General features: G+C 36.9%; 1 protein-coding gene across 1 annotated transcript in view; it reads right to left on the bottom strand.

Moving 5' to 3' along the window:
* The window catches only part of WDR72 (WD repeat domain 72), a 96717-nt gene extending 72530 nt beyond the window's left edge, over nucleotides 1-24187 (bottom strand). The window contains exons 1-13 of the mRNA XM_042876035.1: nucleotides 24117-24187; nucleotides 23621-23782; nucleotides 22536-22642; nucleotides 19775-19853; nucleotides 17312-17483; nucleotides 16684-16760; nucleotides 15210-15329; nucleotides 13525-13670; nucleotides 13067-13163; nucleotides 11393-11534; nucleotides 10690-10932; nucleotides 9911-10131; nucleotides 8783-8978 (exon numbers count right to left, since the gene is read on the bottom strand). Of these exons, the coding sequence (XP_042731969.1) occupies nucleotides 8783-8978; nucleotides 9911-10131; nucleotides 10690-10932; nucleotides 11393-11534; nucleotides 13067-13163; nucleotides 13525-13670; nucleotides 15210-15329; nucleotides 16684-16760; nucleotides 17312-17483; nucleotides 19775-19853; nucleotides 22536-22642; nucleotides 23621-23782; nucleotides 24117-24143 (1789 nt within the window). The 5' untranslated portion in view covers nucleotides 24144-24187. The remainder of the gene's footprint in view (nucleotides 1-8782; nucleotides 8979-9910; nucleotides 10132-10689; nucleotides 10933-11392; nucleotides 11535-13066; nucleotides 13164-13524; nucleotides 13671-15209; nucleotides 15330-16683; nucleotides 16761-17311; nucleotides 17484-19774; nucleotides 19854-22535; nucleotides 22643-23620; nucleotides 23783-24116) is intronic.
* Nucleotides 24188-27486: the final 3299 nt, after the last annotated feature.

Genomic DNA, 27486 nt, shown 5'->3' with positions numbered 1-27486 from the left:
TGTTCGCTGTCACAGCTCAAGTATTGAAAAGACATTCTCAGTATTGCAGTGCTACTGTGACCTAGCGACTCAACTGAGTCTCATAGCATAAGTAATCTGTGTGCATGAGAAATGGTTTTAGAATTGATTTTATTCTAAAAGAACACGTAGTCAAGAATGAACCTTTTTCTTTAAATTTACTAGTGTCCAAAACAAAGAACATCTCACATTTTGGACCAAGTATCACCTGCCAAGTATTAGCTGTTTCTCAGTGTTTTATTTTCTGTCAAGATAGTCCTTTCACAGAATCAATGACACTTTCCATCCTTTATCATCTTAAAAACTTCCAACCACATATTTTCTATTCTATCTAGTAGAATCAGAAAAACAAATATTGCATTCCTCACAAGACTTCTATTGATTTTAAACAAGTCTACTACTCTCCTTCAAGACCATTCCAGCACTTCACTTGGGAGGGTGGGAAAAAATCTCAATTGCTAGTTCTATTGCTAATATCACATAGCATAAATCAGATGGAACAAACTCTTCAGAAGTAAAAATATACATTCCAACCAATATCGAGCCTAATAAATACGGTCTAAAAAATATACATGTAGATTGTTCCAAAAGTAATACCTCCTATTTATTTCCATGGAAACTACAGCAGATGCAAATAGCATAGTAACACTGCTGGATAGAGCACATTCTCAGCTACAAAACACTGCTTTCTACAGACACCACTATTAGCTATGGGGTTTTTTTTTTGCCAACTAAGAACAAGAACCTGCATGCTGCACTCAAAAATCTACATAGCTTCCAGAACATGGCTTGTCTTTTATGTTGCTGTTTTCACTGCCGACATGCACCACCCCTGCATCAGTGTGCAGATAGCACTGCTTGGTCTCCATCTTCATTAAGCAAGACTCAACGAATGTCAATGTGTGAATTCCTCCACGCAGAAAAAAATGGCAATCTCACATCTTTGATGTGGAAGTGCCTCTGAAGCAGATGTCATTTTGTTAAACTGTCCCTCTGCTGCCATCTATCGCACAGCAACAAAATGTAACAGCATACTGACAGAAAGGTTCAATCTCTACTGCCATCCCACCAGAATCCGCCTCTGACGTTGTGGGTAATCTTCCATATAATAACACAGCAGGCATCACTTTCAGGGTAGTCTTCATAGATGGGATGGATCAAATAAAAATCCAGCCTCCTCAAATCTACTTATATGTAAAAGGCTATTTTTCTAGAACTTCAGCACTGAGTGTTCTGGAGGATCACGTAGAGTAATAGAGGAAAACAGACTTGGCAGACACTGCTGTGATTTTTTTTCATTTTGAGGATTTACATCACACAGCCCAACTGCTGAACATCGCTGACATTTTCAGACCTGCATTAACGAACTTGTCAGAATGTCTTTTAATCAAAGATAGTAATTGAGAACAATGCAAAGAAAGCCTCTGGAATATTATATATATAGCATAGGCTTACATAATAGGGAAAAAAAAAAGAGCAGTTATTCAAAATAATAGTTGTCTCAAGTATTCTGCTGCAGAAAAAACACTCTGATAGAAGAGCCATTAAAACTCACATTTGTTTCTTGACTCTGCTTAAGTTATCGTAAACAGCAAAGGAAAATAGCCCTATAACAGGAATTGCTGAAACACGGTAAATGAACTGAGATGGATTGAACGGAGGAAACGAACAGGAGATACACAGGCAGTTACTCTATTTCTACTTTGCCATGTGAAACGGAGCAAGAAAAAGAAGGCCACCCTCTCAGTGTCTAGAATCGAGGTCTTCCATAATACAGTTGAACTCTTCTAACTACAATGGCCAAGCAAGAATTGGCAGCTATCAACTGTTAAGAATTCTTTTAAGTACATATAGCTAATTCCATGCATTACTCCACTGAATATCCATGAAGTATACACGGACTCATGACGTATGAATATACATCATTCTCTACATAAACACACGTTTTTAGCTTCCCTAGATTGAGGAACAGAAGTTTGGTTTTGAGACATACTCATCTGAACCACAGTACCTTTTATTATTCTGCATCTCTAAGCAGTTACTGAACAAAGACTCAAATTTAGACAACTATAAAGTGTTAAAGTGCATGTTACAGACTGACACAAGGCTTACTTACTCTTGCCTGATGACATGAAAAAGAAAAAAAAGTTTTAAGTTCAAGCCTTACAAAATAAAAAACTCTCTTCAATGCATACGTATTTTCATTTTTATGAAATATGTTGAATCATTCACATTTTCAAAAGAAGGTAACTAACAGAAGTTTCCTGATAATTTGCCTTTTAGAAAAGAACTTAAGTCTGCTTGGTAAGTCAGGCTCAGAGCAGAGGACATTGAGGGGTGCCATCAATACTTTCTGCGTCTTCCTCAGGATGGGGGAGTAGAGAGGGAGATGCTGATCTGTTTTCTGACTGGCAATAGGATGAGGAAAAGACTAAAGCTGCATCAGGGGAAGTCCAAACTAGATACTAGGAATAAGTTCTTCACCAAGAAAGTAGTCAGGCACTGGGAAGAAGTTGATACATCACTTTCCAACTTACTACACCATCATTTGCACTGTTACACTTTTAGCAACGAATTTCTGCCCAGAGATGCTTTCTTAGAGAAACATTCTTTTAACCAGAATTTATTTAACATTGCACTGCAAATTCATAAACTTCCTTACTTCTGGCCAAAGAAGTCATCTTCTTTCTAGTTCATCAGCATGAACAAGGTTAAATCACTGCCTGCAAGGTGTCCCTTTCTCTAAGGATACCTCTTACACGTGAAAGGAAAGAGGGCAGACTGGAAGTGAAGATCTCAGCCCACATGGTAATTGCCTCAACTGTTAATGTTGAAGGTCAGAACACAAACTAAGAACAGAAGAGCTAAAATCACTGGAGCCTTTTTCCAAATGCTAAAAGTTCCCTTCAGGAAAGAAATAAGCTTTTCAGTCCTCAATAAACACCTAATATTGCAAAGAACACTTAATATAAGAGCCACAGTTTCATAAGGGCTATTCTTTATAGTTTCACAGTGATTGATGAAATTATGTGCAATAGAACAGTTTTACATCATTATTAGGAAAAATCAAATGACTATTTATTCTAATATCAGAAAAAGTGAAGTAGTTTTTGTATAAGCAAGCAGACTTTGAGCTTATTCACAGATATACATCTGACAAGGTGAATCTTATTTAAATAACTTGCTTATAATACTACCATTATTTTGCTAGCCAAAAGTTTAACAAGGATTTGATAAAAAAGACTCGATTAGCTTTTCTGTCAAGTAACACCTATTGCAGAAGTTGGCCATTTACCACTTCTGAAGACCTTGTGTCTTATTATCAGTTACATCAAGTTCATTGCCCTGCCCACATGAACTGCACAGAGACCAATCTGGTGCCTTCTACCTAACAAAACAATTTTACAGTTACTGCATCTTACATTCACAAGTGTAAGCAACTTGAATTTCTGACCACGAGCACAAGGCCTAGAGACAAAGATACATTAGCCAGGAGAAAGTAAACGAGTAAACAGATTTCTGAGTTTATAGTTTATATTTATAGGCTGTTTTTTGCACCCAGTAACATGGCACCATGCAGTATTTTTTTTCCTGAACACATGGTGCTTCACAAAAACATTGCCAGATGCAGTTACCAAGGAATCTAAAAGTGAATTCTGTATCAGTCAGGATCTTCAAGCTATGCAGAGGGCATTGGAGGAAAAAAGAAAAAAATAGTTTGACTGCTATGATCTTGACACTGGCTGTACCACAGCCTCTAGCATATGAAAAGCAACCATGGGATTTATCAGCTAGGCCATACTCATCCACAAGAGAGATGGAAAGAAAAAAATGAAAAATATCAAAAGAGACTGTAAATCACTAACTTTTACAAGGACAAAAGGGTTAGAGAATTGTAATTATGGTTGCTTCTACAACTGCCTATGCACAAACGTACAGTCAGTTAAGTTTACTTTGATACAGTTGTGAGAGCTTCATTAAAAATGTCCAGATTATATCCTTACAGACACTAGAAGAAACCTAAATCTTAGGTTTTTTTTAACAGTTTAATCAATTTGTTCTGGAGTGAGTAAAGCTGTCGGAAATACTAAGTGAGGGTCAGCTTACAAAAAGGAAAGGAAACACCACGTATTCTGCAGCTCATATAACTCTGGCAGAGCTTATCACAAACTTGGAAGATTTCTTGTTGGCACCAGATGGAAAAATGTTGGACCACAGATATCTACAAGATAACTTTGAACAGCTTTTGAAGATGTTCCAGTCTGTCTGTCAGTCAATGTGAAACAAGCTTGGTCTACAACACCATTCCATAAAGTCTTCATGCCTTAAGACACGGTCTCATAACTGAATGGAACGCTGCTGTGAAATACAGTCAGCATTGATGTCCTCCTGGTGGGAACAGGACAACTTTAAGGAAAATAATTACATGGTCTCATTACCACTTCTGTTTACTCAAAAAGACAGCTATGCAGACTTCATGTCAAATACCAGCATACAGAATCAACTTTCACTAAGCAGCAATCACAGCGTTTCACTTACCACTATATGAAGAATTAACATAATGCTGAAGAGACAGAAATGGAACAGAACAGCAAAGAAAATATCACTAAGGTTTCTTGCATGTATATGATGCAAGAGATTTCCCTTCAAACACACATCTTAGTTACGTGACTACCTACATTGCTTTTAATAACTTTTTTACTCTTTCATAGCAATTTGTTTTAATGTAAAAAGTGAGGGCTATTTGCTTCTCTCTTTTTAATAAAATTGCCCTGCATGTACATGGTACAGAATATTGCACAAAAGATAACAGATCCATAAACAGTTTCAGATGTAAAGTTAGTCATAAACAAAATAGTCAAGCATTACGTTACAAATTTTATTTCCCAACAGCCCATATTTCAAGCAACTAGTAAAAGCAAGCTAGTAAAAAAATCATAATTGCCATTAACAGAAAGTCTTGCTCTATAGCAATAATAACAGAACAAAAGGTCTGATTTAACTATCTTGTTCTGTCTTAAACTCACAGTAACCACATAGTTGAACAATAAAATAAAGCAACACTTCCAAGACAGAATAAAATATAGTAAATTACTAGAAGTTACATTTTGCAAGAATGATGAAAAAAATCACATCCAAGTCAAAACTAAACGTACCTCCGATAAATGAGGATTGCTTTGCTACCTCAAAACAAAGAAGATCCCTCTTTTAAGTCTATCTACTATTTCCTTGCTCTCAGTGTGTATTAGACAAAGATGTAGCTCCATTGGCAGGTTTCCACATGATTTTTTTTTAACCAAGAAAGAAAATATGATCCTGTTGTTACATCTTATACCAATTACCTTTTTAAAAAAATCTCAAATATATCAACTCCTCAGAAAAACATAAGAGCAATATAGATTACAGCTAATTTCCTTATTGAAGTGGACTTCAAGTGGTGGCTATTGGAAGAAATATTTTACACTTTAATTAGAACAAAATTTGTTATTGATTTTCACATTCATCTTCCAGCACACAAGTTTGGAACATACCCTGTGCACATGCTATATTAATATTCCATATGTATTATTAGATCAATATTTATTGTCATGGAAAATATTCTACTTTAATGGGAACTTACCATATCCATATATTAAAATGTAGGCAAAATGTTTGCCTACACAAATACTAGTTCATAGCATCTATTTCATTTTCCATATCACTAACCACACGCACGTTCAGCAGCAACATTTAAACTTACCATAATTTCACTTCATTGAGTAAATCAAAAGTACTTAAAATGAGATTCAGTTCATCTTACTGGGGACTTGTAATAGTAGCAGCAAGTAATTTGTTTTCACTCCCTCTTCTTCATGCTCTCCTTGCAGTCAATGGAGAAAAGATAAGCCCTTCTACTTATTCCTAATTTCTCTTAAACATTAAAGACACAGCCTAAACTACTAGCTGCTAGTTACTAGCTTATATTTATAAGCATAAATGGATGTCCCTAGTTCAGATGAATTCCAATTGAAATTAACTATAACCTTGTTGGGCTCTATCAGAAGAGCGGTGGCCAGCAGGGACAGAGAGGTGATTGTCCCCCTCTACTCTGCTCTTGTGAGGCCCTATCTGCAGCACTGCGTCCAAGTGTGGAGCCTGCAGTACAGAAAAGACAGGGAGCTGTTGAAGAGGGTCCAGAGGAGAGCCACAAAGAGGACCAGGGGACTGGAGCAGCTCCCCTGAAGACAGGCTGAGGGAGCCGGGCTTGTTCAGCCTGGAGAAAAGAAGGCTGCGGGGTGACCTCACTACAGCCTTTCAGTACCTAAAGGGAGCCTACAGAGAGGAGGGGAAATCAACTCTTTGAAAGGGTTGGTAACTGCAGAACAAGGGGAAATGGTTTTAAGTTGAGAGAGGGAAGATTTAGGTTGGATGTGAGGGTGAAGTGCTGGAACAGCTGCCCAGAGAAGTTGTGGATGCCCCATCCCTGGAGGTGTTCAAGGCCAGATTGGATGGGGCCCTGGGCAGCCTGATCTAGCATTAAATGGGGAGGTTGGTGGCTCTGCATGTGGAGATTCACGATCCTTGAGGTCCCTTCCAACCCTGTCCATTCTGTGATTCTGTCATTCTGTCATTTAATGCGTTTCAACATAAGCCATCCTCAAATGACTATTTGGAATAATATAGGCAACCCATCGTACTCAGATTGTTTATCATTTATGAGGCAAAAATAAAATCTTTGACAGGCTAACAAAGAGATGGATACAGGCTGCACACAAATGCTGGGTTAGATTTTAATCTGTATGACTGTTTTTCCCACCTCATAAGAGAAACAAAAGTACACTTGCTAAGAAGAGCCTTAAATTTAACTTCAGAATACTTTTTGAAAAAAGTATCAGCCATCAGTATCTCACTGAAATTTGGAAGATAAACTGTAATATATAATAAAGGCTTTCTTTTGCTTAAGGATTTGTTTTCTTAATTACCTGATAGGACAGCTCTGAAGCTAAAGTGGTATAGCTGAACAACTATCAGGTACTAAGAGTCCCTGAATTTTTGTGAAGTCTTTTGTCAAATTCAGAGTTACTGCTGACTCTACAGCAATGTAAATACTGAAATATTCATAGAGATTCCTTATTTCACATCCCCAAATTATAAGCAGATTGGCCGTTTTCCCAGTTATCCATTATCTCCAGTACAGTAACAGCATTCAGTATTTTTTTTTTAAAATGCAAACAGTGATGTATGAGGCTGACACAAAAATTGGGTCCTCTGCTGACTTCCATTTAGAGGCAAAGCCTCAGTCATGAAACTGCACACTCAGAAGAGGAAGAAAAAGAACCAAACTACTTTTTGACAACAGGAACTACTAAAACTATTCCATGTTCAAATCCACGATGGAATTTGAGCACAAGGCTATTGCTAAGTGTACTCTCCAACTATCTGGGAACTCACAGGTAAACAATTCTGCAAGTGGTACATGCACATCTGTCTGTTCAAATACTGACAGACGAAAACTGTATTCAAAGGCTTTGCTTCTGAGTTTGTTTGATACACCATTCTCATACATCTAAACAATACTCTGTCTGCCTGGGTGACACTGAAGTATCTATACGGTTCTTGATCTAGGTCAGGCCAATTTCAAGGATCAATGCTACGACCTCTCAAGTTCTCCCATAATAAAGATTTAATTTACGTTAAAGCAAGTATATCCTGGTTGGCTTAGATGACATTTTTCAGCTACCAGTGCAGAAGTGGAATAGAAAAGAAAGTTGATACAGGCTTCTGCAGCAAATAACTGCATCCCTTATGCTCCACACATTCTTTAAAAGTAGTGATTGCAACCCTCATTCCAGCCAGTGGCAACAAGAAACAGAAAGAGTAATTTAACATACTTTTAATTGACCCATTTAGAATATGTAATATGTGAGCATCCATTTTACTTCCTGTCAGATGAGCATCATTTTCATGGCTAAAGGAGAGAGAATTCAATGCATACTGCTTTTTGCATTCTTGGTACCAGTACAATGCTATGGTACTAAGTCCCACTGATTTACAAATTATTCACTGCACTTTTGTATGATATTACCTAATCACACTGGAATAAAATTGCAACTGGCATATAATCATCTCCCTTGAAGCATTTTAACTTCTTGGGCTGCTTTAGTCATTGTATAGGATAGAAATGTGATACAGAATAACTGATGCAGAACAAGTTAAAATGATAGCAATGATAAGGACAGATTAATAAGGAAACAATAAAAGTTCCATGGTTCTTTGTCACATCTGCCAAGCTCTACTACAGTTTTAAATGCAACTGAATCTTCAATGAAGTTTAAATGACCTTTAGGGACATCTCAGACTCAAGTTTTTATATACAGCTTATTCACAGGATTTTGAAGCGCCCTTCTTAGTTGCGTATTAAACAAGGAAAACATTCTACTTCACAATTTCTCCCACCTAAATTACATATTGTTTTCACCATCAATTTTAGAAGAGGAAAAAAATTTAGATGGAACAGTTAGAGGCTGTTAGCATCTTCAAACACCATAATCTCTATTAAAAATGCTTGCATTTATGAATGACTGCTGAGTTCAGTTCACTGCAATACCAGCTAATCATTCAGTCATCAGAATCTGACTTAAATTTCTATATAACGAGTTATAGATAAGCTATTATATTAGTGACATACCTTGAACAATATAGAAATTTTAACCTCCCTAATTAATCTAAGATGTTCATAAGCTTCACAGACAAAACTTCAAGTGAACAAATAACCTGATATTACCTGTTTCAATTTCCCAAACATAAACAGAATCATCTTCACACCCAACAATTAGCAGATTTCCAATGGGGTCAAATTTTATCTTCTTCACAGGAAACAGATGCTTTCTGGCATGTAAGAGACAAACTTTCTTCTGAAGGTGTAGAACTGCTACTGAGTGATCACTACACACACAGCACACTACACTATGATACTGCAACTGCAAAACAGAAGAGTTTTGTTATCAATACTGCATCAAAAGTCATGATATAATTGTCATAAGCCTGGAAGTTATTTAGTCATTTATTTCCCAGAACATACTAATATTGGAAAATGCTTAATTTCAGACTACATCTCCAAGTCATTTTTAGCAGGCAAGCTGTAAAACAGATCCCTAGATCCTCTTTTGATTTTTCAAATGTAAGAATAGTTTAAACACCAGTACTTGGCCTGTAAAAGCAGTCAAAGTTGAACATGGGAAGTTCTGTACTACCATGCAGAAGAACATCTTTACGTTCAGGGTGACAGAGCACTAAAAGGTGTCGCCCAGAGAGGCTGTAGAGTCTACCTCGTATGGAGCTATTCAAGACTTGTCTGGATGCCCACCTGCGAGTACTATGGTAAGGTACCTGCCTTAGCAAGGGATTTGGACTTGATGGTTTCTTGAGGTCCCTTCTAACCCCTGTGATTCTGTCGTTCCCATAGTAATTTTTGGTGATATGAAGGAATTTACCTGATGGAAAATATCAGCCCCATAAATGAACTGGATCATCATCCAAGTAGGTAAATACAGTTTATCTAGATGCCAGAAAAATTGCTTAAGAGCCTTACAAGCATTAAGACCTTGAACTAGCCCTTTGTGAAGTATTTAAATACATACCATTTACAAAGATTTGTCAGATTGAAATACAATTTTACAATCATGATGTGAAAAAGGATGAATAGACTGTTAAGAAGAATTAAATCCATCACCATTTTAGCATTTTTCTGTACCACTGAAATTATAAATTAACAAAATCAACATCCTGAAGTTAAAAGCAGCTTTCAAACAAAACAATTAAGTGAGTAACAACTGCAAATCAAAGATCAAGTGCCGCAGGGCAGAAGCACGTGTATTTATTATAAATTATTTATTATTATAAGTATACTTACTTTGCAGTTGTCTGGAGATCTCAATAGCTCTGTCACTGGACCAGATTGCAGACTAAATCGGTGCAAGATTTTTCCAGTAAATATATCCCAGCAGATCACAGTAGAATCCTGGCCCCCTGATAACAGCCAGCTGGGATCAAACCTTACTGAATTACCATGTGGATAAAGTAAACATGTCACTCTGCTACTATGACCATTCAAAACTTTATGAGGTAGATTACCTGAAACAACAATTAAGTTATTTATCTTCTTTAAAAGTAGAAGTTCCATATTTGACAATACATTTCATAAAACAATCAAGAGGTTCAGAAGACTAATTACAGCTAAATTTTTATCTATAGAGTTTTAAGAAAGGTAACTTCCTATATGAATTAAACAATCTTGGACACATTCTCTCTAAAAAAGGAGAGCAAAGGTGTACATTCAGACCTTCATCCACCAGAAAGCATCTTTTTTTTTTATTTCTGAAGTGGAATTATCTTTCAGAGGGAAAATGACAAAGATGACTGCTGCCTCTATGATATCCCACAACTCTAATTCCAGTTGACTCCAATCCCCACATCCATCATAGGACTAGCAGTACCAAGTCGTCGGGTAGTGATTTGATAAGTCACCTACAGGGAGGCTGCAAAGACTATCATAATCTATTTTCCTCATTCAGATCCTGAGCCTCACCTCCACTTTCATCGAATGTTTAAAGGGATGACTGAAGGGAATGTTAGAAACATGAAGTCTTCCATGCATCATTCAGATAGTTAAGCAAAATTGTTAATACTTACCTTTCAAAGATGCATTTCCTAGAAATCTTGCTCTTGCAGTTTCTAGACCTAGCGTTATGAAAATTTCCCCATTTTCACATCCACACACAAGCTTATCCAGACCGGGTATGTACACAGAGGAAGTCACAACTGCATTTTCAATTCCATCTTTAGACTCACAGAGATGATCTATAATGCCCTCTGACACTGAATGGGCTTTATTGAAATTATCTTGAAGAGTCCATGTTGTTGAAATTGGGATTTCTAGAGTGTGGGGAGAAAAAGGCAGGAACATTATTTGTTTAAATTCAAAAGAAAACCAAAATGTATTTTTCATCTCGCAACCACTTCTAAACTTATCCCTCCTGCACTTTTAGGTTGGAGTTAATGGTTGTCACTCCAACATGTTACATCATCTCACTAAAATACTTTAAATATACCTGTCTATGAACACCGTAAGCAGGATCAAATAAGCAAATTTCCATGACATTTGGTAAATATGTGCTTATGAGCAGATTGAAAAGAAATAGAATATTCATCCGACCACATGAAACAGAAGTGTCAGTTACTGGACACTCCCTGTCCGTGTGTTGCTGCTGCCTACAGAGAATCACCACACAGCGGATGGATAAACAGCAATTTTTACCTTTAAGAATTTTCACAAGTTTTCATGATTTGCAGACATAACTAAAGAGTTTGCACTGAGAGCACAGAGTTACCAAACCTTTTGGTGAACCATCAAATGTAGATGCAGGAACATCAGGAACATGCCACAAAGTGATTCTTCCTGAAGCTTCACCGGAAAAAAGAATCTTATAGAAAGGCTCCTTTCTTTCATTCATAAAGCCCATGACAAAAGGGAAACTCTGCCAAAAATAACAGTAAGTCGAACTCCTGATGTGGAAGAGGTGATAAAATAATGCAATAATTAATTTCAAATGCCAAGTTTGAGATCAGAAGACATTGGAAATATCAAAAACGAAACAATACACACTTCCAGAAAATAAGAAAATAGGAAACTCCAGGTGTATTTCCTGTGAGACATTTTAACTTAGAGCAGGAGTGTACTTTGGAAATTAGTGCTGCTTTTTTGTGTTTTGAAGTCATCCTGGAGTACCACATCAAGACTCCTTCTGGCTGAAATTGAACTGAAAGATGCATGCAGGAGCACAGATGCTGCATTTCAGACACAAAGAGACTTGCCAAAAAACAAGCCAGAAAAAAATGCATGCTGAGTAGCATGGATTGAACAGTCATCAGCACAGTTTTCCTCTAAAGAGAAGCTTTAATTAATAGTGTCAACACAGCTAGGCTGTATGCTCCTTGAAGACATTTTAATAACATCCCCATAAGCAGGATGCGTTTTATATACAACATCGCAGTTTGGGAGTAAATTTCACAATAAGCAACTCGTTATGTAACTCAGGTTACAATCTAAAGAGATGAAAACAGACTGTCACCAAAGGAGCTGTGTCCTGTAAAACAAATCCACTATAAAAATTATTTAAGTGGTAAATATTTGAGGAAAAATATTAGAAAATGGCAGCAGACATTATTAAAAAATGCACATATTTGGGGGAAGGAAAAATATGAGCTTCCTTCTGTAACACCCTAGCATTACTGAACCATGTATTTTGGCTATTTCTTTTTACCGAAAGGTATCTGACCTTTTGGCATCCTTCAGCGGTTATCCCACTTCTGCACGCAACAAAAACAGTTTCTTAGAGTCTCTGGCTGCCAACAAAAACAAAAGCTCACTAGAAAAAGCCTACATATTTGAGAGTGTCTCTGGCCAGGAACAAGTGAAAAATAGGTATCTATTTGAGATCTACATAAACTGCTTAAAAACCTGTTTAACTTCATTCACTGTAAGTTCTGTCAGTTTCCCCACACTGTAAGAGTTAAATGTATGATGATGACTACGAAGGCTTGATATAACAGTAATCTGTATAAGATGTCACTGACTCAAAACCGTTCAAGTCAGGACAGGCATACACTGAAACATGTATGCATTTCTTACTACAACAGGAATTAAATAACCTGGTTTTCTTTGCTTGCTTTTTTTTTTTTAAAGCAGATGTGAGAGTAAAAGGTTCTAAAGCTATTTTAGAGTGCTTTTAACTTAAAGAAAACCTCTGCTTCTTTATTAAAAAGCAGGAAACACCTGTAGCTGAAAATGCAGGATTTCTGAGAAAAAATTAAATAAGCCAGAATTAAAGACAACACTGCGAACATCTCCAACTTTATAAGTAAACACATTCATATGAAGAAACGTCTTCCTTGCAGTTTAAGTCAAAAACCCACACTTACAGCACTTAAATCTTTGTTGCAATTTTGGAAATTACAAACATACATTGAAGCGGCTTTTGAATCTCACTGTAAATCTTTATGAATTTACCTTATTTTCCTTCACATCAGTAAAGCAGAGTAAATGAGGATAAACAGTTTCTTTCAGCACCTTCGCATCTGCAGGATATGTGCTTTTGGAAAGTCCACTGCATAATTCAGAAAGAAAAGATTTAGAAAGCCTTTTTTTCTTTTTTCTTTTTTTAAAGGAAGGAGAACAGCAACATCTAAGATCCGCAAGTTAAATTAAAAGTTACCAAGCAATTACAAGCGACTTTGTGAAATCACAGCGCCAGCTGCCCAAGTTCTACATGGCTAATCTTATTCCTGTGTCCCCTGCTGTGTCAAACAAAGACTGAGAGCTGTCAAATTCAGGGCAAATCTTTGAGTGCCAAAGTGTTTTTGTTCTGGTTTTTGATCACTTGCAACATGCAGAGATTTTCCATAATAAACCTCCCAAAGTTCATCCTGTACCTGAACTTTTTGTGTGAATTTCCCATTTGAGCCCACCTGTTTAGCAGCTGGTAGATGTAACTGTAACCATCTTCTGTCCAGATGATAAGCCTGTAAGCTGCTAGTACTTCTCCACCAGCAAAGCACTGACCACTCTTACAGAACTCAGTACACAGCAAAGAGAAATCACAGTAATCATAGACCTAAGTCCCAAAAAAGAGTGAAACACAAACAAACAATATTGACACAATCAGATTCATTCAAGCTAGTTTTAGGCAAAGGATCAATAAAAAGAACATTATCTTGACTCTGTAGTTCGACTACCTCTTTTAAAGCCAAAGCAATATTTATAACTTTACACTAGCATAATGTCAGAATCAAACCATACAACAGAAAGATAAACTGAAAAAACAAAAAAGCAAAAAACATTGAGGGCTTCTGTTATGTTAGAGGATTTTAGATAGAGTTTAGTTTGTTTTGCTTTGCGTTCATTATTAATGTTTACTGGACTGTTGGGTAGAAGCAATGAATTTAGTACATAACATTGAAGATTGATACATGCAGTTAATGCTTCTGTTCTTATTCTTTATGTATTCTTTAACCAATAATCTGCTGATCTCGGCAGATTTTAGGAGAACAGATTTTTCTTTGTTTGTTGAACAACAATTTTTTTTTTTCCACAAATTAATTGAAAGTGAGGAGATTTACTTGGGAGAGTTCTTGTAGCTTTTCTGTTTTGAAGACTAGAAATAAAATAGTAGCTTATTACCTTTGGCCTCCCCGTCTTAAACAAACACATGGCAACGCAAGATATGGTCTTTGTCTATGTTCCTAGTAGTCTTGAAAAGAGTTTTCTTAGCCACATTCTACAACTTACTCCAATGGCATGGGGAAAACTTTCAGAATGAGAATTATTATGATTTATATGGAGCACAGGACTTTTAGATTATTTGTTCAATGTTTTCATAACTATAGAAGTGAGTTGAGTCACTAAGGATACATGTGAGTCTCTCTCACGGCACGTGCTGCATAACCTTCTATTTAAGCAGTAATATCATCATCATCTTTTCCTTGAGAGGTATATATTTATTTAAACAGAAGTTTAAAATAAGCCACTTGCGTATAATCTGCTGTTTGAAGCAGCCATATAGATAAGTACACAAACACTATAAGAAACATGCATTTTGTGAAAAGCATCACAAGTTTATAAACAGGATATTACTCTATTTTTCCATGCAAAACCTGCCCATTCTGTACAAGAAAATTATCAGTGCTTTTATGTAGCTTTTTTTTTTTCCAAAATAGCCCAAGAGGAAACTCAAGAATACCCTACGAAAGCGTTAGACAAAGCTGACTCAGCTCTATGAACTGCAGCTTTCCACACCTCCAGAGGCACCTGAATCAGACATTAATACTCCAAAATCACCTTCAGAAAAATGTCACAACACCAGTTTGATCTTTAATGTACCACAGAGTGTGCTGTAATGCACCCAATGCTCTAAAACTGGGGGATACTGAAAATAATCCCCTTCCTACAGAGCCGATTTAATATCAACCTTTTAAAGCAGGAATACTTAAAATGAAAACCTCAGTAAAACAGTTAAGATAACTGAAGGGATGAGAGCACACATCTGACAATTAGCAAGCACTAATTTTAAGGGAAGCATTTACATGTCAGAATTGATTACATCAGCTTTTCAAGGTTCTTAACAATCAAACAAATATAATGCTCAACAGCATACCTGCCAGCATATGGAAGACACAACCAGAAGGAGCCTTTCTGTGTAAGTGCAAAACCGTATTGCTCGGCAGTTCATACAGTCCAGAGACTTGGACTCCTTTTCACACACATTTTGCCTCTCCTTTGAGCAGAGAAGGAAAAAAAAGAGCTGTGATTTATTCCAGACAGCTTAACTTTCACTTTTAGAATAGAAAGAAACTATTGAAAAATCACGTAAAACAACATATATTTCCTAATTACAAGACTGGAAGACAGAGTTCACAAGCACTGTATAAATAAATTACATTCTGCATGGCTCAGATCTTCATCTATGATTATACTGGAGTTACTTTAATTATTGATTAAATGATTGAAAAATTACATTTTCTGCTTTGAAAGATAACTGCTGGCACCGTAACTTCCCTGAAAAGGGGTATGCAGGTTACAGAATCATTGCACAGTAAGAGGGCAAACCATTCTTTCATTTCACCTCATATTGATATTAATTCAATCCAACAATATTTGTTAAAATTCTGTTCTCTAAGCATCTGCAATAACTTGATTTTTACCAACTCCGCTCTCCTCTCTTACAAAGAAAGTCCCAGGCAGTAAAATAAAGGAAGCACATGGTATGGTGATATGTGCTGATCAGTTTGTACAGTCCCCAGAATTTCTACAGTGTAACAGTATTTTTTTCCCCTGGGAATGTTAGAAGGAAGACCCAAAACATTGCGGAACAGTCAAAAACATATCATGTGAACACTTGTACAGTATCAAACTTGACAGACTGTCCTGAGGGGCCTGATCCTATCAATTAACAAGTTGTGCAGTGGCATGCTCTGCAGTTTGTCAAATAAGGCAGTAATGTATTATGGATGCCCAAGAGAAGATTGATGACTTTTTGCCACTTTGATGACAATCCCTAGTACTTAGCTATAATGCTCTCATCTCCTTGCGAAACTAGTCCTCAGAGTTTGACTCCAACCCAGAACACCATTTTTGACTTTTAGCATCTGTGCAAGTCAAATGACTGCTGCTGAGAATACTGACAAAATTCAACAGAAACAGGCAGTCTGAAGATGGGCAAATTGAGCACTTGACACAGCAAGAGTATTTTCTAAGTGAAGAAAGTACTGTGAAAAATATTAAAAAATATAATCTAAAGAATCATTTTGAGAAAAGTAACAAAGATGAAGACGGAGTACAAAGCGTGGGTTTTTAAGAGCTCATAGCCTAAGGAAAGATATGAACACTGCAATGCCATGGCAAAAACTTGCCAATAGCCCAATTAATTCTAAGTAGCAGTAGGAGGATGAGTTTTCAGGATTTTGTAGAAACTTAGAGTCTAGCACCTTCAAAAACAGACAAAATTAATCAATCTGGATTAAATCATAGTCATAAGATCTTCACTCATTCATATTCTGCGTCAGTGCACCTTCACTTGATGTTATCTTTACATTTATGTTATTGTTGCAGTTGTCATTTCACAAACTGACCTGTATGCTGGTCAAAGATGAAGATAGGTCCCATGCTTTAAGAACTCCAGTTACAGACACGGCAACCAGTGAGTCTTCTGTGAAAAGATAACAAAAGATAATCAGTTTGAAACAGAGTCCAAACCACACCTAAAAAAAAACAAAAAAAAAAAAAAAACAAAAAAAAACCTTGGCATAGACACTGGTGTGCTACATAGCACTCAATCTGATGGATTCTACAGGGCACTGTTTGAACAAAATATGAAACAGCTCATTCACACTTAGAAATACAAAGCATGCAAGCAAACAGTGAATAATTATTTTGTCCAATCACCTATATTCCAAACAAAGATAAAATAGCAGTTCTGTTCCATGATTTTCCTGATATTACCAAATTAATTTGTACTCATCTCCAAACAACAAGCTGCTTACAGTCGTAGAGGTCCTTTGTTTTTCTCTTTATGAAACAAAGAATGAAACATGACCAAGGGTATTATAGACACCTTAAGTTCTAACAATGAAACAATGTCTTACGTATAAGTGCATTGTACAACACAACTGAATATTTGTTATTCTAGTAAGATCCCACAAGTTATACAGAAATTCTTCATTCAATTCATTGGTCTGTACTAATATCTATGCTGCATACCTTGAATTCTTGCGGAGCGAACAATACACATACAATTTATCCAATCAGAAGACTGAGAAGACAAAGTGTGCAGAACATCCAAAGTCTTAGCATCAATAATAAGAACATCTTGATATTCTCCAAAACAAAGAAGCCAGCCTTCACCTATCATTCGGAATGAGCAATGGTAATACTGTACAAGTGGAGAGAAGAGAGTCAGCATAACGAGCTCAGGAAATGTGCATGCACATCATTCACATTAAGCATATCACAGAAACATACTCAACACTCTGAATTACTAAAAATATATAGTGAATTACACACATGAAACAGTAGAAAACTTTGGTAGAATTGCAAGTGTTCCACATACATTTATAACAACTTAATAGATGTTTAATTTCAGAAAAAGGGGACTTAATACTGAAATTGCTATCTGCCCTGTCTAGCAACTAAGATTTCTGAAGTCACTAAAGATGTTGATTTTCATTGTAAACTGCTAAACAGTTTGGTAGTGATTTCTGAGAGCTCATCTCCTCCAAACATCTGATAAAACTGCATTTATCAAGAAGGACAAAGACTGGGCATAAGTTGGGTAAAAATGCAGAGGAATCATATTGAATTTCCAATTCTTTTCCAGGAAGAATTTCTACTCCACAAGATATTTTCAGTATAATACTAATTGCCCTCCTGTTCAAGAAACCCATTATTTCTCAAAAATCAAATAAAGAAAGGAAGAACACAGAGCAAAGGGCTGGATAACAGGGAGCAGAGTGACTATCTTTTTTCCAGGTGTTTTATATGTTCAAGGATATTTTCTATATTTCCAGTTTGGGTTAGATAGTTCTCAAAGTATCAGTTAACTAATTCAAGTCTGAAAATAAAGGTTCCATAAATAACTGGGAATAGGATAAGTACACAGAAATGAACAATCAGATGGAGAAATGCTCAGAAACAGGAAGAATTTGTAACTGTTACTCAAATATATAATTGGATAGTCCTCAGTGTATATAATCAATCAGTCCTCTAATGAGAAGATCCCACTTCTCTTAAGATCCCACAAATGGTTAGCAGTTGACCTTGGTGTTAAGTTTCATTGCAAATTGGAAGTATTGTTTGAACTGCTTGACATCTGCCATTTATATTAGAACTATTGATGCTGAACAAAAGGAACATACTAAGCCAGATAATGGCAACCAAAATGTTTTTAAATAATGATGCTAAAACAGTACGCACTACAACTCCCAGACAACATTCTGTATGAAGTGAAGTACTTTTTGAACTTGCCACAGGAGAACAAAAAAGAGAAAAAAGCATAAAAACACTCAAAAAAAACCCCACAGCCAAACAATACCAAAGAACAAAACAATTACTAGTACTTGAAGACTGTATTTTAAGAATTGTTTCTTGTCCTAGCTACAGAATTTTCTTTCTTAGGGAAGTTTTGTTCTTAGGTGCTCACATTGTCCTTTTGCCATCTTACTGTGCTAAAATCATAGACCAAAAAAGTCATTATCTAGTCACAATTGCACTACTTTTAATAGAAAAGTAACACTATTCTGAAAGTATTTGCCTACTTGAAGGAGAAGAACTAAGCTTTTGCCTCTGTTCTTCACAGAAACACACAAATCAGCAGATAATCAGCCAGGTCACATCTGCCTGCTTCTTTGTGAAAGATCTCCAAAACTATTAAAATTTAATAAAGCAATACACAACACAGATCGCACCATACTTCAAATACATAATTGAGCATTAATATTATGTGTACTTAAACACTAAAACCATGTTTTCTATCACGCATACAGAAATACTAAGTAGAAAAACAGCTGACTGTTTTTGTACACGTATGAATACAATAGATTGTTAAGAAGCCATTCATCTATAGTTTCTATTTTGTGATTCGGCCATAGTTTAAGAGTCACATGAGAACTCAGTGAAGTCTCAGATTGCCATCAATTTAATTTAATTTAATTCCATGGTAGAATTCTTCACTGAAGATCATCATTTTAATTAACATATGAGTTCTGAGCTCTTTTGCCGGTATTTCCACAAATAAAAGCATCTCTGAATCAAACCCATGTGTTAGGCTCTAAATCACATTTTAAACACCCTCATATTCCAGTTCCAGTATATATTTGGTATATACCTTATCCAGTCAAGGCAGATGCTTGAAATGATTTGAAGATTTAAAGCAGTTTGGCCAGTGAGAACAAGCACAACAGTAATCTACCCCCTGATTTGTGCAATGAGTGAAAGAGCATTTTTGGTAGTGAGGCAGAGCAGTCTTGGAGGTTAATCATTAAGGTATTTTTTAAATTTTTTATTTTCTCAGAAGGAATCTAAAAGGAAAAATAACATACAACTAGTATTGCAACGATTTTCTATGAACTATGTTTAGAACTGCATTAAAAAAACAAATAAAATTAATAGAGGAAAAACTCCTCTTGTAATGAAGGGAGATATTTCATGAGAAGTTTCTATACTTACATAGATTGCTGTATGCCTATAAGGAAGCTTTGTTTTCTCAATGCACAGTCCACTAGTGACATTCCAAACACACATCTCCCTGCCAAAGATAACTTCATATTATTCTCTGTCATTTCTACTCAATTGGATGGAATAATTTTGTGCCAGCAAGTTTTTCTTTAGTGCTGTACTTAAGTGCAGTCTGGTCATTTATGTGGCTTTTTGTTACAGATTACTGGGTATGAAAACGTTGCAGTCATTAGCAGGGCATGACATACAGTATCTGTTGCTTTCTGTTTTGGTAATTACACCCTGCTACCTCGCAGCAAACCTGACTTTAAGGCCAACTCTGGTCTACAACAAATTGTAGGTATACTGCCATTATAGCTTGTCAAAGCGTCACTATAACTATCATTCGTTGGAACGACATCCTCCTGAAAATGATTCATTCAACTGAACTTAAACCACACGTTTTGAAACACATAATGCTGTCATCTGCTGCAGGCTTCAGCTCCAGGGAGGAACTGACGCTCTCAGTGAAGAAGAAACAGTGCCACCATGAGGCTGCTGCCGAAGTCTCTCGGCAACCCTAATGTCAGTTCTACTGCATAACATGTAGGAGCTGTTTTAGAAAGTCTCATCAGCTAGCTTTCCTCCTCACTGAAACATTGGTCAACATGCTACTGAACTAGAGTACAACAGAAAAAAACAACTATTTAAATGTTATAAATGAATTTTTACCTGGCTTGTAGTCATAGCTCAGCAATTAAATAATAATCTCTGCTTCAAATTTTAATTATATCCACAATTTCCCAGACTACATTCAAAGGCATTTTTAATACAAGGAGTTTTAAACATTAGGGGGAAATATTTTAATATATCAAAAATACTTAGTAACCTGTATTTTAATCTACTCATTAACTTAATTTTTTTTTTCACTTTTGCAGGAGTACAATCTATATACGTACTATGTCAGATTTCATAGAGCAAAAACAATAACTTTTAGTCTTCAGTAATCATTTCAAGGCAGTGAATTACTTCTTGTTTATATCAGAATACATGGAATTTTACCACTTCAGTGAAATTGCTATAATACATACAAGCACACACAAATTAGAACAGAAAACAGCTTCAGCATCTGTACGCTGCACTTAATTTACTTTGCATATAAAAAAGGAAGAAGGGGTGCAGCACATTGATAATACTGTCCTACAGCACATTCCACAGGCAGACACAGGACGAGTGAAAATTTATGAATAGCAGGGAATTGAAGGACTCACAAGCCAGAAAATAGTTCAATTTCATATCTCCTAAAGAGGAGGTTTCCTATTGGTACTTCTCAACTTCATATTGTAACCTTCCAGGGATAAGTAATAAATGTTCTGCATTTACTCAGTATAGAATTTAAGCAAGCAATAGCTCTAGTTTGCAAAGTAAGTATTTAAAGCAGATTGAAAACTGTTTAAACCTAGCAATATTCATTCCAAGCAAGCCCTATATGACAGAACGTTCAGAATATGAATGTATGTATCACATCTATTGCAAAAACCTCATTTGTTTCTTAACACATTTTATCACAGCTTTTTTAGAAATAGTACCTTTTCTTCCAATATGATCTGGAAATGATATTGCACTGAGAGAGCTTCAGAATTAAGATGAAAGATTGGTTCACTTCTGAACTCTTGAACAGAATTATCAGTGAGCAATCAAAAACTGGTTCTGTAGTTCTCCCACCTTTGTTTTCTGGTGAATCCTAAAAGCTTAGATTGTCCCACTGGGCAGACAGAGGTAAATAGTTTGATTAAAGCGCCCGAATCACATTGCTCAGTTAGCCTCTCCTTGCAACCTGAAGTTTGAGAGAGTTAGAGATCCTAGTAGCTGGATGGAAAGGATAAACAATGTTCTCAGTGAGAAAGTAGAACCCTCAAGGCAACAAAAATTGTAGCCTGGAGAGGGCAACAAGTGTTCATCATGGGAAGAGGTTTTAACAGAGCTGCCTTGTTAAGTGAAAAAGGTGAACCTAAGTTGAATGAGGAATATCATCAAGCTTCAAGACAAAGTCTTTTAAGAAAAGTCATTAAGGAAGTAAAAAACTAGCTCTAACTGCTTTCAAAGGCTGAAATCTTCAACAGATAGGCTTCAGATTCCAGCACAAAGGATTATAAAATAACCAAGAAATAAAAACTCTCATATGTTACTCTGGCAGTACTGCAGAAATTAGTTTGATTTAAGTAGAGTGCCAAATCACAACAAACATACAAGAAAAGATCAGGAAACTCAAGGGTCATATACCAAGACAGCTGATGCAATTTAAGTAAAGACAAAGAACATTAACACCTTGTATTCAAGAGTTGTTTTTTTCTGTGCTTCCAGATGTGGTCACTGAGCAAGCACAACCTGCATCAAGTACATGAGCTTCCTTCCTGATTCAATTCTTGAGATCAAACTCAGGAAGAAAAAAGTCATCATGATATTAAAATTCTGAACCTCCCAATCCCTCCCTCCACCGTCTGTTATCCTCCGTCTGAATGGGGCCTGACTCTTGAATAACTCATTCTCCTGAGTGTTAACTGGTTACCTGAATTTGCCAAGCTCTTCTATTGCTTAAGAGATGAATTCTTGGTTAGCCTATTGTATACAAGAAATAGTCATTATCATAATTGCTATTCTTTTTCTATAATCAAGAAAGTGGTTTAAAAACTTTCTGCCAAATGCAGAATTTGATCTATGTTTGATTTACATTTCATGATTTGAAAAATAAATTGAGTATTCAGTTACCTACCCATTTTCAGTAGCACTCACTACATATGGCTGTTTCTCAAACTCTCTTGCCTTTGCCAAACAAGTTACAGAAGCAGTATGGCCAAAGAGAATTTCTTTAGATGAAATCTAGGAGAATAATACAACGGTTTAACTTAAACAGAGCACTTTATAAACTACGAAGATCAAAAGCTAGTAAATCCTACTTGTAGACATTACCAGTAATTGACAATCTGCTTTATATTCTTATGTTCTTCAGCTATGTTTCTGAAATATACAGAGATGAGTACAGATTATGCAAGTTTGCATGCTGCCTATAGGAATTATAGTCTTTAACCACTGTAGTCTGGAAACCTCTCCTGAAAAATTTCTGGAGTGTCAAATGTTATACAGCAGGCAAAGTACAGAACCTCTCTGGCCTACACTATGCTGCAAAAGGAGAAATGGCAAGTGAAGCAGGGAATTGATATAACAAAGCACGTAAGCATATATTTAATACTGTGCGTTTAAGTAACACCTCTGACTACGATGAGCTTCATCTCATGCAAAGATCATCTTAATAGGAAAAAAGTAGCAGCATAAAAGCATAAACTAAAGTGTCATGTTCAAACTGAAATGGCACAGCAAAATCCAAGAACAGAACCATCACTAAGAACACAGAATAAAATTTTGGAATTGCTTTGATTTCATTCTATTTTCAGAGAGATGGACATGAAATAGAATAGTAGTAACTTGTCAGTAGCTTTGCAGTTTAATTACATCATAATTACAATATTTCATCTTGAAATGACAGGCCATACTCAACCACTGTATTAAAGAAAAAAGATTTCACAGTGTAAGAACTGCAGTAGTTGTATGTTCACTTACAACAATTACAGCACATAATCTCAAAATAACCCATAAGTCAGCAATCATCTATGAAAATTTTTCTGGTGTCTGTAAATTATTGGTTACACTTGTACAGGTGCTTTAACATCTACAACTTTGCTTCACAATGTATGGCTTATTATAGGAAACTTATCTTTAATAACTAATTTAAAAGCAAGAGCCTAGGGAATTCCACTGTAAAAGGTAAAACCTCAGTTCATAAATTTGGTAGAAACAAACCTTTAATTCTGATGAAAGATCCCAGAGACATATTTGCCCCTCTTGACTTCCTGTAACAATAGTCTGCTGGTCATCTGTAATCATAATGGCAGTGATGCTGTGAGAGGGAGCAATTCTCCCCCACACTGCCACAGCTGGTACTGATACCCTCATCGCTCCCACCTGAAAACAGAAACAAGTCAAGGTGAGCTGACTGTCAGCCACATGGAACGTAAGAGAAATAATTAAAATAAACAACCACCAAACAAGCAAAACAAAACCACAACAGAAAAACACACAACACACTTGAGAAAAAAAAGCCACAACCAAGCAATTCAATCAGCATTTGAAAATGGGAGCTCAGAAAAGCTGATGAAGGAGTCTGGCTGTTGCCAGTATCTCATTAACGCTTTTATTAATAGCTTGAGAAGAAAGGACAGAGAAGGGCTGCTATTTTAAATCTGTGCTGTGCCAAAAAGGACAAGTACTATTACAATATAAGCGTAGCCTGCCTTACATAACATGCCTGATCTCTGGTGGGCATATCCCACTCTGTTTTCTTGCTGACTTAGTCTGGTAGTACTACCATACTTCCCCTATCTCCCCCTACCAAGGGTGTTAATCATGCTCAGCAGCAAACTATCAGAGCGCAGAAGTTGGCAGGTGAAAATGGGTATCAGTAAAGAGTTTGTGGTTCCTCAAAAGGTAAAGGAGGATGAAGATAGCAGTGGCTGGAAGGAGAGAACGGATTGAGGGTGGTCAGGAGAGCAGAACCTCCAATAGGAAGGTGTGAGGCGGAGACATAGCTGGGAAATGAATTGTTGAACACAACAGTTAATTCATCCTAAATCACATGTGCCTTGTCCCAAAGATTTATCAGCACAATAATTTCAATCACTAGTAAGAAATTGGACCTGTCCAAAATGAATACTGGTCACTACGCTCTTGTGAACTAAGTATGTAAGAAAATATGCCAGCGTACGTACAAACAACAGTACTGAAGATTTCCTTTTTACAAAAAATTCAACTTCTCCACATATAAAATTTGACGTTTGTTTTAGAAACACTTCAGCCTTCTGTACTTGCTTCACTTCAATCAAAATAGTTGATAAAAATGCTATCTCAATGATCTCATAAGCATTCTACTGCATTTTTCTTGCCTTCAGGTTCCTGCATTCCAAAGTGTCTAACATCTTTCTAGAGTACTCCCAACAATGTCTTCAAAATGAAAGCCAGCAAGTAGCAGAACATTATTTGGTACTTCAATAGACAGTTCTACCTAAAGAGCTTCTATTTGTCCTGTTAAGACAAATATTCAGGGAACTTAACACACGCAATTTCATCCTTTGGGTCATCTTATGTGAAAGGACTGGTTGCCAAAGAAAGGCATAGATGAGCAATACCTAGCAGTGTCTTTACATGAAGTATTCCCACAATAAAACACCACGGTCTACCCGAGTCCAACTGCAAACTACTCCAGTGTGTAAAAGCTGCTTCAAGGTTCCCCAGTTAAGTGGAGTACCAATACTCTACCCTATGGTGCTCTTTCATTTTTCCAGGAAACCTATACAGATGCGTCAGGAGCATCTATTTATCTCCTTCCCTTTCAATTTATTGGAAAATAACGTCAAAACATTGTTGTCTGCTTCTAGCTCTTGTCAGGAATGGAGAATGGTGTGAATGGACTTATGCCAATCAAACAACTCCACAGAAAACCAAAATTCTCTTAAGCTTTAGTGAAGGCAATTTTGATTCCTACTAGCCCGAGAAAAATGGACAAACAACTGAAGGAGTCTCAGTGAAGAGAAGTGACTGAGCTCAGTGAAGACAGTGACTGAGACAAAGGACTGAAATGGTTGGTATGGCAGTCTATCAAGGCAGGTCAACCTACCATACAATGTCAGCCAGAACATCCAAAGCAGAAGAGGAACCTCAAAAAAAACCTCAAAAAACAAGAATTTCCTTGGTAACTCACACATAGCATATTTTCTAATCTTGCTGTGGGTATGCATCAAAATATTTAGAGAAGTAATTGATCTCAGCTTTAGAATGACTTCTCTCAAACTTATTTTTACAAATTTCTGGATATATTAAGTATAATGTTTACTGAACAAGAATAAAGTCTTTTTCTTTTGCTTAGTGTACTGAAAAGGAAGGTGTTTTATCCAAAGTATAAAAACATATTTTTAGGTATTGGCTAGACAACAGAACTTCACTGTTATTATAATCCTTACAGAATGGTGTCTTCTGAGTTAACTATTGAGTGATAAACCAAATCCTAGCTCTTTAAAGTGTATTTTCTCCTGCATATCACATAGCCACTTGTGCCATGGAAATGTTCAGTTAGTGTAAAACACCATAGAGCAGCAGATTGCAGGTTCATACTGCATTGAATAAAAACCTTAAGTCATATTTTCATGTGAGAGAAATACAGAATCAAGATCAATACTCTTAGCACACCTAGTGCTGAGCAAGTGGTGTGTAGTGGAATTAACTACAAATTGAAAATTAAAATCCCTAGAATTTGTTGTTATTGAACAGGGCTGCTCTGAAAGTAATGCCTCCTATTTTGTTGTGTTGGCCCACAACATCAGAGGCAGATGGTGGTGGTGCGGCAGCAGAGGTTGAACCTTCCCACCAATATTCCATTACATTTTGTTGCTGTGACAGATGGCAGTAGAGGGGCAGTCTGATGGAACACTGAAGCGAAGGGGTGGAACTAAATACCCACCTGCAAAAGAAATAGCACTTAGTGACATTCATCAATGCTTGTTATATGTTCCCCTATATTCAACACTAGTGAGGCCGCACCTTGAGTACTGTGTCCAGTTTTGGGCCCCTCACTGCAAGAAAGATATTGAGGCCCTGGAACGTGTTCAAAGGAGGGCAACAAAGCTGGTGAGGGGTCTGGAACACAGGCCATATGAGGAGAGGCTGAAGGAGCTGGGAATGTTCAGCCTGGAGAAGAGGAGGCTCAGGGGAGACCTCATTGCTCTCTATAACTTCCTGAAGGGAGGTTGTAGTGAGCTGGGGGTTGGCCTCTTCTCTCGTGTCATTAGTGATAGGACCAGGGGGAATGGTTTCAAGCTACGGCAGGGGAGATTCAGGCTGGACATGAGGAAGTATTACTTTTCAGAAAGGGTGGTCAGGCACTGGAATGGACTGCCCAGGGAGGTGGTGGAGTCACCGAGCCTGGGGGTGTTCAAGGAAAGGCTGGATGTTGTGTTGAGGGACATGGTTTAGTGGGAGCTATTGGTAATAGGCAAATAGTTGGACTGGGTGATCTTGAAGGTCTTTTCCAACCTTGGTGATTCTATGATTCTATGATTCTATGTTTATGGAGACCAACCAGTGGATGTGAGCACAGTGAGACAATAGGTGGTGCATTTCAGCAGTAGTAACAAGGATCACGAAATGCAAGCAGTGTTTCAGATGGTGATGAACAGTGGATTGACTAGAATGTGACACAGCATCAGGATGTTCCCCTCTGTCTTCCCTACCTCTGCGTGCAAAGACTTCTTGATTGTCCTTGCATTCTACAGCAATCTTTGGAACAAAAGGAGTGTTGGGAGGAAGTAAACGACCACCCCAATGACTAACAATGGACCTACAGCGGACCATCACAGTGCTAGCTGACAATGAAGGTAGCCAGATAAGGCTACATCTCTTGGGCAATCATTAGGAATGGATAGGATGATGAATTTGGGAATGTAGTGAATATGCAATACGTGTGAAAATATAACCTGTTCACAAAAGATCAAATAGAAAAGTTCAAGACAAAGTGCTCAGCAAGTACGGTGATGAGCGGTGTCTTTTGGGATAACAAAGTGATGATTCTTCTGGACTTCCTAGAACACAGACAAACCATCAGCGGTGACTGCCGCATC

The sequence above is a fragment of the Lagopus leucura genome, unplaced genomic scaffold (genome assembly GCF_019238085.1).
Source record: "Lagopus leucura isolate 7727_CA_CO unplaced genomic scaffold, USGS_WTPT01 Super-Scaffold_100015, whole genome shotgun sequence".
In the NCBI taxonomy this organism is placed as follows: domain Eukaryota; kingdom Metazoa; phylum Chordata; class Aves; order Galliformes; family Phasianidae; genus Lagopus; species Lagopus leucura.
Note: the sequence above shows the minus strand (reverse complement) of the source record. Positions and strands in the feature narration are given on the sequence as shown.